Here is a 13,327-nt window from a genome sequence, read left to right on the forward strand (position 1 = left end):
GAGCCAGTGAAGGTCTCTTAGGTGGGGGGTGATGTGGCTGTGGCGGGGGATGTTGAGGATGTGTTGGGCCGAGGTGTTTTGAATGCGTTGGAGGCGTTGTAGGTGTTTGGATGGGATGCCGGCGTAGAGGACGTTGCCGTAGTAGAGTCTGCTGCTGATGAGGGCCTGGGTTACTGTTTTTCTTGTTTTGGTTGGGATCCATTTGTAGACTCTGCAAAGCATGCAGAGGGTGTTGTAGCAGGAGGAGGGGACGGCGTTGACCTGCTTTGACATGGAGAGGGATGAGTCGAGGATGAAGCCAAGGTTTCTTGCGCTGTCGGTGGGTGTCGGTGGGGAACCCAGCAAGGCCGGCCACCATGAGTCATCCCAGGCAGAGGGGGTGGGCCCAAGGATGAGAACCTCTTTTTTGCCAGAGTTCAGTTTTAGCCGACTGCCTCTCATCCAGTCGGCGATGGCTTTCAGTCCCTCGTGGAGGTTGGTTTTGGCGGTGTGTGGGTCCTTGGTGAGGGAGAGGATGAGTTGGGTGTCGTCGGCGTAGGAGATGATGTTGAGGTTGTGCTGATGGGCCACTTGTGCTGATGGGCCACTTGTGCGAGGGGGGCCATGTAGATGTTGAACAGCATTGGGTCGAGGGATGAGCCCTGGGGTACGCCGCAGATGATGTTCTTGGTAGATTTTGTGGAACTATGATCCATGGATGTTTTTGACTGTTAATTTACTGATAATGAGTGCTCTGCTACTTTTTTTTTTTTTTTACAAAATACTACTGAGGTTTGTGAATACCAAAAATAGTAAGCTCGCATCCATTTGAAGGTCATTTTAGAGGTGCAATATACTACTTCATTTTTCTGATTTGTCCTGATACATCTGAGTGAATGTGGTTGTGACTGATGACTGCTGTATTACAACTGTATTCACTGTTCTCGGAGGTTGAATGGACAGTGACACTAGGCAATGAAAGTCTGGTTTTAATATCGAAATAGTGTTTAGGATAAATGTATCATTCCTTTTTTATTGATACTCATGCAGTTCCTAAGCAGTGCATTACTATTTGGGCACTGCTGTAGTCAAAAAGCACCAGAGCTGCTGGAAACAGTGGTAGGAGCATAGATGCAAATCACACCACCGCACCTGTGGCCTTGGAAAGTGCAAGAAATGTTAACAGACTTGTCACGTAGTTCAGCAGATAAATCAAGCACAATACTCTACCGGACTTACTTGATTTGGCAATACAAAAGTGCACAGAAGTTAAATCAGTTGGATAATACTAAAGTAGAGTAATTCACATAAACAATTGGCATTATTACAGGCTGCAGGTCATCATAAATAAGGGCCTGATTGTCACATCAGGACAGGTAATCGAATATGTCTGGGTGCTGTCACGAGCTGGTTTAGGATGGATATATCATTATCAGACAAATACCTCCGAGTCAGGCTGGGTATGAGCATGTACAGAGCTCAGAGTCTGGACATCAATCAGAGAAGAGAATTAAAAGTCTGTATTATCTGCTTCAGAGCTCCCAGTGTGTCTGTTTTTAGAAAGATCAGAACACGGACATATCGCTTTAGAAAGCTTGATCTTAAAATGAAGGGACAGGATAGCTATGGTTTTGACAGTCTTTCCATTGACTTAGCTTTTAACCATGAATTTCCCCTTGATTACATTGTCTCATTCCCCTTATCTGCTAACAGTGCATCACTTAGAAACAGGCTAAATGCCAGTACTAGATAAATAGGTCGACACAAGCACTGATTTGCATGTCTGCATTTTAATTGTTAGTAGCACAACCCAGATGTTGTCAGTGAGTAATGAGCATGTCATGGGTAATGGGATTTTGTATCATCACTTAATGATCATCGAGATTCGCCTCTTATTTTTCCATCTTGCCAGTCTACAAATGTATTCTTTTTCAAAGGATCCTTACATTGGCATATGGGAGAGACCTAATCCTATTATTCTCCTAACCACATGCCACCTTCGCCATGCACACATTGTATTGGCACAATTCTGCGGTTAAGCCAGTTTCAAATGCTGTCATTTGACAGCAGGAGATTTTTCACCATAAAACAAGATTCAGTCCAGTTACAAATTGTACGAATGTTTATTGATACCATTACTAGCTGCTGCTTGGGTTGGATTTGCTCTGTTTGTCAGAATTATAAGCGATATCGGACCTAACAAGCAAGTGCTTCAAAGGCTCATGTTATTTCTAAGCCAGTCTGCTGCTGTTCAGAAACGAGAAAGGGAGGGCACTAGAACATAATATAAAACATTTGAGACAACTTGGTACATAAATGTATTTATTTAGATGACTCATAATATTTTTGTTTGGGGTGAGGAAAAGAGTGGTGGAAGAGGATACGAGATGAGCAAAGGGACAATGAGGAAAGAGAATTAAGACCTAGAGTGGGGAAAAGGAAGAACTACACTGGAGTTTTAAAACATAAAACCGAAAACCGAAAGAGAAATCATTGGGCGAACTGAAAGAAACGGTTAGATGCCCCCAATGGAGGTGAAATATTATTTGCACTAAGATAAGGCTTTTATTTAGCTTGGGCACCTCCATCTGTCATTTTATTTGCTCACCTCTATACTGTGCAGTGTAAATGGTATTATCTTTCTTTACAGATAGGTACATGCTCCATTTCTGACCATACCCAGACACAATTTTTCCTCTGATAAGCCAAAGACACATATTAGATTTACTTAATTTTCAGTGTGTTTTCAGGACTCCAGAGTTTCTTTTTCTGTCATTGCATGCTTTGCACATGTTCAGGACCTTTTCACAGCATGACCAATCCATGCTATTTAGCTCCCATCAGCATGAGGCACACGCCCCTAGTAGCCTCTTTTTAATTCTACTTGCCATGCTTTTCTCCTAATCCTTACAATTGCAACCACATCCTTTACAGGATAGGTAGACGTGGAAGGGCAGTCAAGACTGTAAATGAATTGCTTGAGGGAATAGTCTACTCCCCTCATGCTTTACCTGTTCAGAGTGGGTGGAGTGCTGACACAAGAACAGATAATTGAATGGATTTTGGTATTTGTGGCATCCCAATTTCTAACTGAATTACTCCAATCTACAAACGATGGTATATATGTGCTTAAAAACAAAGTAGAGTAAATATACGATTAAAAAATAAGGGTGAATGAAAAAGTAAGTTATTGCCATGTCTCCCTAAAAATATTTAGTTCTGAAAGTAACATCAATGTCTCGTATGCTTTTTGTAGCCAGTGCCAACTTTCCAAACAATGAAGGACAAGTCTTGGATGGAGTCAACAGAAGCTCTGCCATTATTGGAGGTAAGAAAAGCTAGATGCACTTTTTCTTGGAGATTTGCTGTATTGTTGTGGTTGGGTACTGTTATGCTTGATGAGTTAATATGATTGTGGGGCCAGTAAACTTCTCAATTATCTTTGGAATGTGCCTATGGGATCTTGCTAAAATACTGTATAAACATGCCATGATTTTCCATAGATCCCAGGTCCTGCTGCAGTTAGTGACAGCACTACAGGATAAGTAAAATGTCAGCACCTTCCAAACTCTTGGATTCATGGTGCACTCCTTTGTCTACCACCTCTGTCCTCCAAGAGTGCCAAGGAAAATGAATAAATAAAAATATATTTGCAGTGGCATCACTGAGGAGCTGTTGCTGCTGGGCTCAGCTCCACTCTCAAATTCAATTTGATTGACAGCAAGAATACAGGCTGACAATGGCAAGACACCATTCAACTGAAACATGTTGATTAATCGTGTTGCACGTCAATCAGCTGCTTGTGATAACAGAGCTAAAGTTAACAGGGGGGCTACCATTATTTTAGTTATAAATCTGGAAGCCAGTCACCTCAGAGTGCATTTTACACTGTTGCAAACGTAAGTAAGGGCCCCTATAATGCCACTGCATCCTTGATCAATTAGGTAGGCTTTTCCAAAATATATGAATTTTCCAACATGTCCCCATTGTGTCTTTTTCTCACAATTTCTCCAACTAAACGTGGAGGCCCCTGATGATTGCCCCATCTGAATATGTATGTATATGAGCATTTATATAGCATGTTCCGGCCTTAGCATCGAAGCGCTCGAGGACATAAATAACAAGAGGACGACCAAGAGCCAGTAACCCTACCCTGGAAACACCCAAGTTTTCACCCGCTTCCTGAATATCGTGAAATTGTGTTCTTTCCTGATGTATAGCGGTAGACCATTCCAATATCTGGCAGCCGCCACTGTGAGCGCTTTGTCTCCTTACCTGACTCTACGCGTTCTACTGATCTGGATCAGGTAGGACTTGTCCGATCTTAGGACACGTCCTGGACGATACCACCTGAGTCTATCAATCAGGTGTTCAGCACCGTCCCCATATAGTGCTTTGAAGGTAAGGCAGAGGGATTTAAAAATAATCCTCTTGCCAACCGGAAGCCAGTGAAGACACTTTAGGCTATGGGAAGCCGACGCTAAACGTGGAAGTGACAAAATCATACGAGCTGCATTATTCTGAATTAGTTGCAATTTCCTCAAAGAGCTCTCATCAATATCTAACAATAGCGAGTTGCAGTAATCCAATCTGGACATGATCAATGCTAACATAACCATGACTCTTTCCTCCTGCTTCAGGAACGGTAAGATTTTTCTCAGGATTTTCAAGGTCCAATAGCTAGATTTGTCTAAGGCACTAACCTGAGGTTTAAAACTTAATGAGTCATCAAAGATCACTCCTAAATTTCTAGTAGCCCCGCATGGGACCGGTAATTGCCCACATTCATCCAGCCACCATCGCGGACTCCACAGTTCCTTACTGCAGCCATACAAGACAATCTCCGTCTTGTTTGTATTAAGCTTAAGCCAATTCTGTCTCATCCACTGATTAATATCCTGCATACAACTATTAAACTGCTCTGCCACTTCCTCCCAATTGCTCCTAGACACTGGAATGATAAGTTGAGTGTCATCAGCATAAGAGGATGGGATAAAACCATATGATCGGATAAGTCTTGCCAGTGGGGCCACACAGACATTAAAAAGCGTTGGACTCAGCGCCGAGCCCTGGGGTACACCACATGGCAAATGAAAAGCCGGTGCTTTAAAGCCCTCCCAGCTTACAATATTAGATCTATCACTTAAGAAGGATGCCAGGATTTTAAGAGCTGAATGTCTTATTCCAGCATGATGAAGGCGAGAAACCAAGATCGCAGGTGAAATGGTATCAAATGCCGCAGAAAGATCTAATAGTACAAGAACAGCGCCTTGCCCCTCATCCAGTAGTTTCCGGATGGAGTCAGATGTCGTTAATAGTGCTGATTCCGTGCAATGAGCCCTTCTAAACCCATATTGTGACTGATCCAAGCCTCCAGCCTGGTTAAGAAGCATGGACAGCTCATAATTAATGTGTTTTTCAAATATCTTAGCCAATGTCGGTAGCAAGGAAATAGGTTGTAGGTTGCTTAAATCAAAGGCAGTTTGATCGGACTTCTTTTTGAGGGGAATAACAGTGGCCTGCTTCCATGTAGAAGGGAAGACCCCTGAGGATAGAACTTCCTGAAAAATGGTAGCTAATTTCGGAGCCACAGTATCTGAAATCATCTGCAAAATGCCGGGTGGACAGGGATCCATAGGTGAACCCGATTTAATCCCCATTAGGAATTCCTTAATCCTGTCCGGCAACAGCGGAGGGAAGCATGTAAGCAGGGGGGTATCCTGATTTGGAGAATCCAGGGGGGCTATCCAAGGATCCATCAAGGGGTAATCTGCATTTATTTGCCGGATTTTGGTTTAAAAAAACACCACAATTTGATTATAAGTTGCCTGAGAATTAAGTGAGGTGGTAGGGGGAATAGGAGGCGTGATTAGCGAGCAAACTACCTTAAATAGTTCTTTAGGCGCATTAGATGCATTCTTAATTTTAGTAGAAAAAAAGGCTGATTTCGCCTCAAAGCAAGCTGCCTTGTGCATTTTTTAAACGATTCTTAATTTCTCCTTCTCTGTCTCATTAGGATATAACTTCCATCATCTTTCTTGTTGACGGTACTTCCTCTGAAGCACCTTCAATTCACTATTTAACCAGGGCCAACTAGTTTTCTTAGGCCTGCCCTCTGGGTTTAATATCGCCGGGGCCAATTTGTCCATGGCGAGGGCTAAACCTGAATTAAAAACCACCAGAGCATGCAAATGAAGATTCTCCGCTGCCTCCCAGCCTTCCTTTACTGCTGGGCCTAGCTGAGTCTCTGTAATTTTATTCCAAAACCGCAATGATTTGTTGCCTGATTTTATCTGTTGGTTGGGAAACCCCTTAGCACTTTTAAATAGGAGAAGGTGGTGATCAGTCCAGGCCAAGGGAGTGTTGGCCACAGTCACCAGATCCTCTGGGCGGGCAAAAATCCCATCAAGGATATGCCCTGCCAGATGTGTTGCCAAGGTGACTGAAAGAATCCAATCAAACGAGGCCATAAGATTCACCAACTCTCTAACATAGGGAATTAAAATCCCCCAGAATTATACAATTAGATGCCACAATCACTGGTTCAATAAGAGAGGGCCAATCTAACATGAACGAAGCAGCTGAGCCTGGTGGTCTGTAAATCAATAGGCCCTCAATCAGAATGCAATTATTCTGGCGAATTTTTAAATACAAACCCTCACAAGACTTATGTGGAGGACTGGCCGGTTCCCACTGGCAGGACAGAGTAGACCTACAAATAATGGCAAGCCCTCCTCCCATGCCTGCTAGCCTATCCAGTCTGAAAAAGGAATAACCACTAGGAGAGGCTTCGATAAAATCTGGGTTGGAATCTGCCTTGGCCCATGATTCAGTTATAAAAAGACAGTCCACTTTTTTTAGATAATCATTTCTGCAATTGCACTCTTATGTTTCGCCAATGATCGTGCATTAATCAATGCATAAACTACAGGTTTAGTTACCCCCAGCCTCTTAGGAAGAACCAATTTAGATTCACCTAATGCCAAGAATGGCTGGGAGGTCACCGGGGCCCAACCACAATCCCTGCAAGCCCTCTGAAAAATCTGCCCTGAATATGGCAGAAGCGCGTGTTTGCACGGATCAGCCAGAGCCAAAGCCCGGAGCACGGGTCCCGAGTAACAGATATGACTTTGGATTATCCTGCCCCGAGCAGACCCCCCGGCCCCTGTCCTCGACCGTGCGTGGACTGGCGCAGACAGGCTTGCCTTAGGTGCGCCCGCTGCGCGCGTCCGCTGCGCACCCGCATCATCCCAAGAGTTATGGCCCCTTCTCTCTGCAACACCCCCCATGTGACAGGCAGCACTAGACTGCTAACCTGTCTTCACTGTCAACAAGAATGGCACGTCAATAGAGGACGGGCGGGCTCTAACAGGCCCGAACCCGACCTCGTAAGGAATATAACAATTTAAAATAGAGAACAATATGCACTAAGAATCAGTAAGAGCACATATAAAAATACATTAAAATAGCGTAAATAGGCCATGCAGTCGAGGACTCACAGTTATGCCTCCATATAGTGTCCAGTACCAGCATTGACATGCATTTTCTTTGTTAGATCGTAATTGGAAGGCATCTGGCCCATACTGCATTTCTTTTATTAACATCTCTATGACATGAATTTGGAAAGCCAGTAGGTCTGGCTTTAATGTGCAAACACCATTTTGTGTGCATGCATTACCACATTAAAACCAGACCTATTGGTTTTGCCAATGCTTTTTGTCTACATTTTACATTTGCTTTTCTAGTGGACGTGGCTAGCACCAAGATAGTTCATTATCCCATGGCAACTTGCAGAGAAGTCCCTTTTCAGGAACCTCGGCATAATGCTTCAACTCAAAGTGCTACTTCAAAGTGCGTTGAAGTGAAACTTAAAATTACATACTACACATGCTACGCAAATTCATTAGAATTTTTTTTATTATTTGCTTCCCTTACAAATGCATTATTTATTGCAAAGTGTGAAACACAAAGGAGATCAGGCATTTCTCATCAGCTTCAGTGTTTCCTTTCTGCATAGAAACATGCTGCACCACTTTACACTCAGTCGCAGGGAGCTGTATAACTGAGGTTACACGAACCACAAATCTACCTAAAATGTAACAGCGCACTGTATTCAAGAAGGCTACATTATAGGTAAAGAAGGATCTACAGAAGTAGTGCGGGGCAACAGGATCGTGGCATCTGTAGGTTTGGAGGTGGGCGGGTGGTACAGCTTTAAAGCAAGGATGAGATGGAGTGGGTAAGTGAGGGGCAATAAAGGATTTTACTTTTATTCTTGTATGAACTTGTGTGGTGACTGGTGACAAAGGTCACCTCAGCAAACGGGATTATAAGAGTATAACTATCGTGCGTATTTCAATATAAAAACTTAAGATATCGGATCTTCTCATGTCCACAGACCTACGAGTTACGTTTTGTTTCTTTGGATTAAGCCATTCCTCCTCTACCACAAGTCATATATATAATTAGCACATTAGAGAAATGACAGATGCTTCGATACATGAAATGGATGAGAATTATACAATGTGAATAGTTGGTGAAACAAGTAAGGAAGAACACTTTTAGGATAATTGTGAAAATGAGTTAATTGTTAATACATATAGGTGTTTCTAAAGGGCCGAACTGGCTGGAGACATGCACAAATGAAAAATTGGGTCAATCGGTTACTTAACTTAATGACTTCATAAGAATCAGCCAGAGGCATAGCTATCAATTGTGCACCAGGTGTAGTGGAAGAGGGGCTCAGAGGTTTGAGGGACCGACTTGACCATATTTAAGTAAATCTTTTAAAATCCATCTGACTTTGAGGGGACCCATTTCTCTTGCTTCTAGAGCCATCCATGACACCCTTGCTATGCCACTGGGACCAGCAAAGAGCCACCTATTGGCTGACAATAAAACTACATGACGAACAACTAAACCACCACGACGTCGGCTGAAAATAAATGATGAGGTGCAATCCAGGCATGCCCCAAATCTGAAGATCCTAAGGTCGTAGAATGTTATGACAGTGAAGCCTTAGCTGAAATGGGATTCGAATTGCAATACACTGAAATTAACTGAGACCGATCTGTCCCAAATTTAGCTCATATTGGAAGGGATGGTCTGGAATACACGAAAATTAGTGACATGAGTGATTTTGGAAAAATGTAATATACGTAGTTGAAATGTCTAACAAAATCTCGAAATTATGAAGTTTGACCATTGAATTTGCAATTGAATTTGAGGAGACGGGTGTTTATTCTTAAATCATGTTAGACTCATGGTATGAGAAACACAAATTAGAGAGAATTTGGAATGTGGAAAAAGGGGTGAAAAACCTGTGCATGTATTTGTGTTTGAGTGTAAGCCCACAACCATACACTTGTATAGAATCCGTTATCCCAAGCTTAAATGATGCCATAAAGCATTTAAATAATGCAAACATTGTAAGTATTTGTTCTTGCTTAGGTTTTTTAAATTCATTTTTGGTTTGCCCTTATAGACAGGCACACAACACCATCACCCACAGAATGTCCACGCACCTCACACAACACACCACTACATATCATCACACATATCACCACACACTCCACCCCACACATCACCTACACCACCCCATGGCACAGCAAAGACACCCCAGGTTCTCGGAGGAGGAGCTCAGGGTCATGGTGGAGGAAGTCCTCCGGGTAGAGCCACAGCTATTTGGATCACAGGTGCAGCACACCTCCATTGCAAGGAAGATGGAGCTATGGCGAAGAATAGTGGACAGGGTCAACGCAGTGGGACAGCACCCAAGAAATCGGGAGGACATCAGGAAGAGGTGGAACGACCTATGGGGGAAGGTGCGTTCTGTGGTCTCACCACTTGGCGGTTCTGCGGACTGGCGGTGGATCCCCACCTCCTCCCCCACAACTAACAACATGGGAGGGGCAGGTCTTGGAGATTTTGCATCCTGAGTGCCTCGCAGGAGTAGGTGGAGGAATGGACTCTGGTAAGTCAAATCTTAACTATTACAACCCCCACCCTACCTGCATGCTATCACATACCCCCACCCTCACCCCCAGCACCCAATTCCTCACATATGTCCCAATATCACAAACCACCCATACCAACACCAAGCCCTGCATGCAACAACAAAGCATGGACAACCATCACTAAAGCATGCCCACTGCACATACCCATACAACCCCCTAAACCATCCTCACACAAGGTCTCACACAGGAATGCAAGCACTGGGGTACACGGCCACCCACCCATTGCACACCATGACACACACAGATGTAATAACCATCTTTTTATACCCCTGCAGGACCCCTACCCAAAGTCACCGGACAGGAGGGTCCATACATGTCCACACCACCAACATAAGAGGCCCACAGTGATGACAGCACCTCTGTCCAACTGGATCTAGATGACCAGCCCGGACCATCGGGGACCTCTGGACAGTCCGTTCCCATCACACAGTCACAGGCCACTACAGACCTTCCACCCTCTGGAAACACCAGAACAGCACCCACCCAGCGGGCCCACACGTCAATCAGCTGTGTGTCCACCACTACAGGGAACCCAGGATAACCCACCACCCCCAACAACAACAGGGACCTGGGGGCAGTGGCAGTGGGCACACGGTCCAGGGGATGAAGGCCCAGGAACACAGGGGAACTGGGAGGGCTGCTGTGCGACAGGGGGCAGACAGGCCAAGGGAACCCACTCTCCATGAGGCCCTCTCCTCCATCATGGGAGCCTACCACCACTCCCAGGAGACGATGGCAAAGGTACTGGCCAAGTCTCAGGAGACCCAGCGCCTGCAGGAGGAACAGTATATGGGCTTCAGGGAGGAACTCAGAACCATCAGCTCCACCCTGGGCACCATCGTAGGGGTGCTGAAGGAACTTGTGAAAACCAGGAGGGACACTGTGGCACTACAAGGGGCCCCTGACACTAGCATGAACTGCCCACCACCTCTGCCAGCGCTAGTGGACAGGAGGCACCGCTACAGGACCACCACACCAGCACCCCACCCCCTGCAGAGGGAGAACCACCCCGCAAACGGTCCCTGAGATTCAGGACAAAGACAGAGCACGATGCCAAGACCCCCGCCAAGAAATGAGACCACCCTGATTGTCATCCTACTGTCCCACTTTGTCAACCTGTCCATACTGAAACTGCCCCAGCTCCACTTCCTATGCCCATATGGGCAATGCACCTGTGAGACTAATAGACTGGACTCTGCCATGGACATTCCTCCGCCATCACCCCTCACCATTTCACTACCCCCTCCAATATCGAGCACTTAAATAAACACACCTAACGCACAAAACAATCTGGAGTCTGTCTGTGATTTCGAAATAGTGTATTAGCAATTACAGTGACAAAATGTTCTTTCAATTGTAATGTCAACATACCTATGTCACACAGCTCTAGTCCATGAGGAATCTAAGCAGATGTCACACAGTGGGACCCACATCTGTGAAATCGTAAGGGAAAGTGAGAACTCAGTGACCATACACTGGGTGAAAACGACACACAGTAGAGAGGTAGTAGTGTCAAAGTACATGTAGTAGGCAGCTCTGTATTCTTACCTGTGTCTCACTGGAAATATTGCTGGATCACTGAGTCCCTGTTGTGTATGTCTTCTTCCCCTGCTTCCTCGTCTTCACTGTCCACAGGCTCCACAGCTGCAACAACACTGCCATCTGGACCATCCTCCTGCAGAAAAGGCACCTGTCGTCGCAAAGCTAAGTTATGAAGCATACAGCAGGCCATGATGATCTGGCACACTTTCTTTGGTGAGTAGAATAGGGATCCACCTGTCATATGCAGGCACCTGAACCTGGCCTTCAGGAGGCCGAAGGTCCGCTCGTTCACCCTCCTAATTCACCCATGGGCCTCATTGTAGCGTTCTTCTGCCCTTGTCCTGGGATTCCTCACCGGGGTCAGTAGGCATGACAGGTTGGGGTAACCAGAGTCACCTGCAAATGGTGAGGGACAACTGTTAGACACGCACTAACCTGGAGGGATATCCCCAGACCCAGACAACCATTCCCACTGACTTGCTTCCAAATGCTCACCTAATAGCCACACACGGTGCCTCTGGAGTTGACCCATCACATAAGGGATGCTGCTATTCCGCAGGATGTAGGCGTCATGCACTGAGCCAGGGAACTTGGCATTCACATGGGAGATGTACTGGTCTGCCAAACATACCATCTGTACATTTATCGAATGATAACTCTTCCGGTTTCTGTACACCTGTTCACTCCTGTGGGGGGGGACCAAAGCCACATGGGTCCCATCAATGGCACCTATGATGTTGGGGATGTGTCCCAGGGCATAAAAATCACCTTTCACTGTAGGCAAATCCTCCACCTGAGGGAAAACAATGTAGCTCCGCATGTGTTTCAGCAGGGCAGACAACACTCTGGATAACACGTTGTAAAACATAGGCTGGGACATCCCTGATGCCATGGCCACTGTTGTCTGAAAGGAACCACTTGCAAGGAAATGGAGCACTGACAGCACTTGAGGGGGGATTCCTGTGGGATGGCGGATTGCTGACATCAGGTCTGGCTTCAACTGGGTACACAGTTCCTGGAATGTGGCACGGTCAAGCCTGGAGGTGATAATCAAATGTCGCTCCTCCATTGTCGACGGGTCCACCAACGGTCGGTACACTGTTGGATGCCGCCATCTCCTCACATGTCCCAGCGGACGGTGCCCATGAAGGACAACAGCTATCACAGAGTCAAACAACTCAGAGGTACGTACCCACAGTTTACACAGAACACCTATCATACACAAAAGATGGCCTGTATGTGTGTTGAGTCTAGGCCTAGGTAAGAGTGACGCAGTTGGAAATGAAGCCATGTGGGCCCATGAAATGGCGGCTGCCTGACCTGTAAAGTGGGACAATGGGATGTGAGGTAACTGCGCTGGCGTTGTACACCATTGCGGTAGGCGGTCAAAGACCGCGGCGCAATGCTGCATTGGTTAACATTGGACCCTATGGGTCCCAGGAGCCAATGGGATGTACGCCGGCGGTGACGGTACGCACCGCTGCGGACGTAACCGCCATTTTCTATCACTTGATACCTGATCTTCGACAGGAGAGGACCTACACTGCAAGTGCTGCTGTGACCTCAGTCTGGAAGAGACAATAGCGCAAGTGTCTGGGGAAAGGACCCCTGCCTTCACATCGGAGGAGTTGGAGAAACTTGTGGATGGGGTCCTCCCCCAGTACACGCTACTCTACGGTCCTCCAGACAAACAGGTAAGTACACTGGGAGCATGCTGTATGGGCTATGCCTGTGTGGAGAGGGCTTGATGTAAGAAGGAAGAGGGGAGAGTGCTGCATGCACGAAAGATG

At 45.8% G+C, this 13,327-nt stretch overlaps 1 protein-coding gene across 2 annotated transcripts in view; it reads left to right on the plus strand.

Annotated features, from left to right (window-relative positions):
- The window catches only part of CNTNAP2 (contactin associated protein 2), a 2,759,350-nt gene that overhangs the window by 2,650,904 nt on the left and 95,119 nt on the right, over positions 1-13,327 (plus strand). For both annotated transcript variants that reach the window (XM_069211508.1, XM_069211509.1), the window contains exon 23: positions 3,236-3,307. In XM_069211508.1, coding sequence (XP_069067609.1) covers positions 3,236-3,307 — 72 coding nt within the window. The remainder of the gene's footprint in view (positions 1-3,235; positions 3,308-13,327) is intronic.

Source organism: Pleurodeles waltl, chromosome 10 (assembly GCF_031143425.1).
Source record: "Pleurodeles waltl isolate 20211129_DDA chromosome 10, aPleWal1.hap1.20221129, whole genome shotgun sequence".
NCBI lineage: Eukaryota > Metazoa > Chordata > Amphibia > Caudata > Salamandridae > Pleurodeles > Pleurodeles waltl.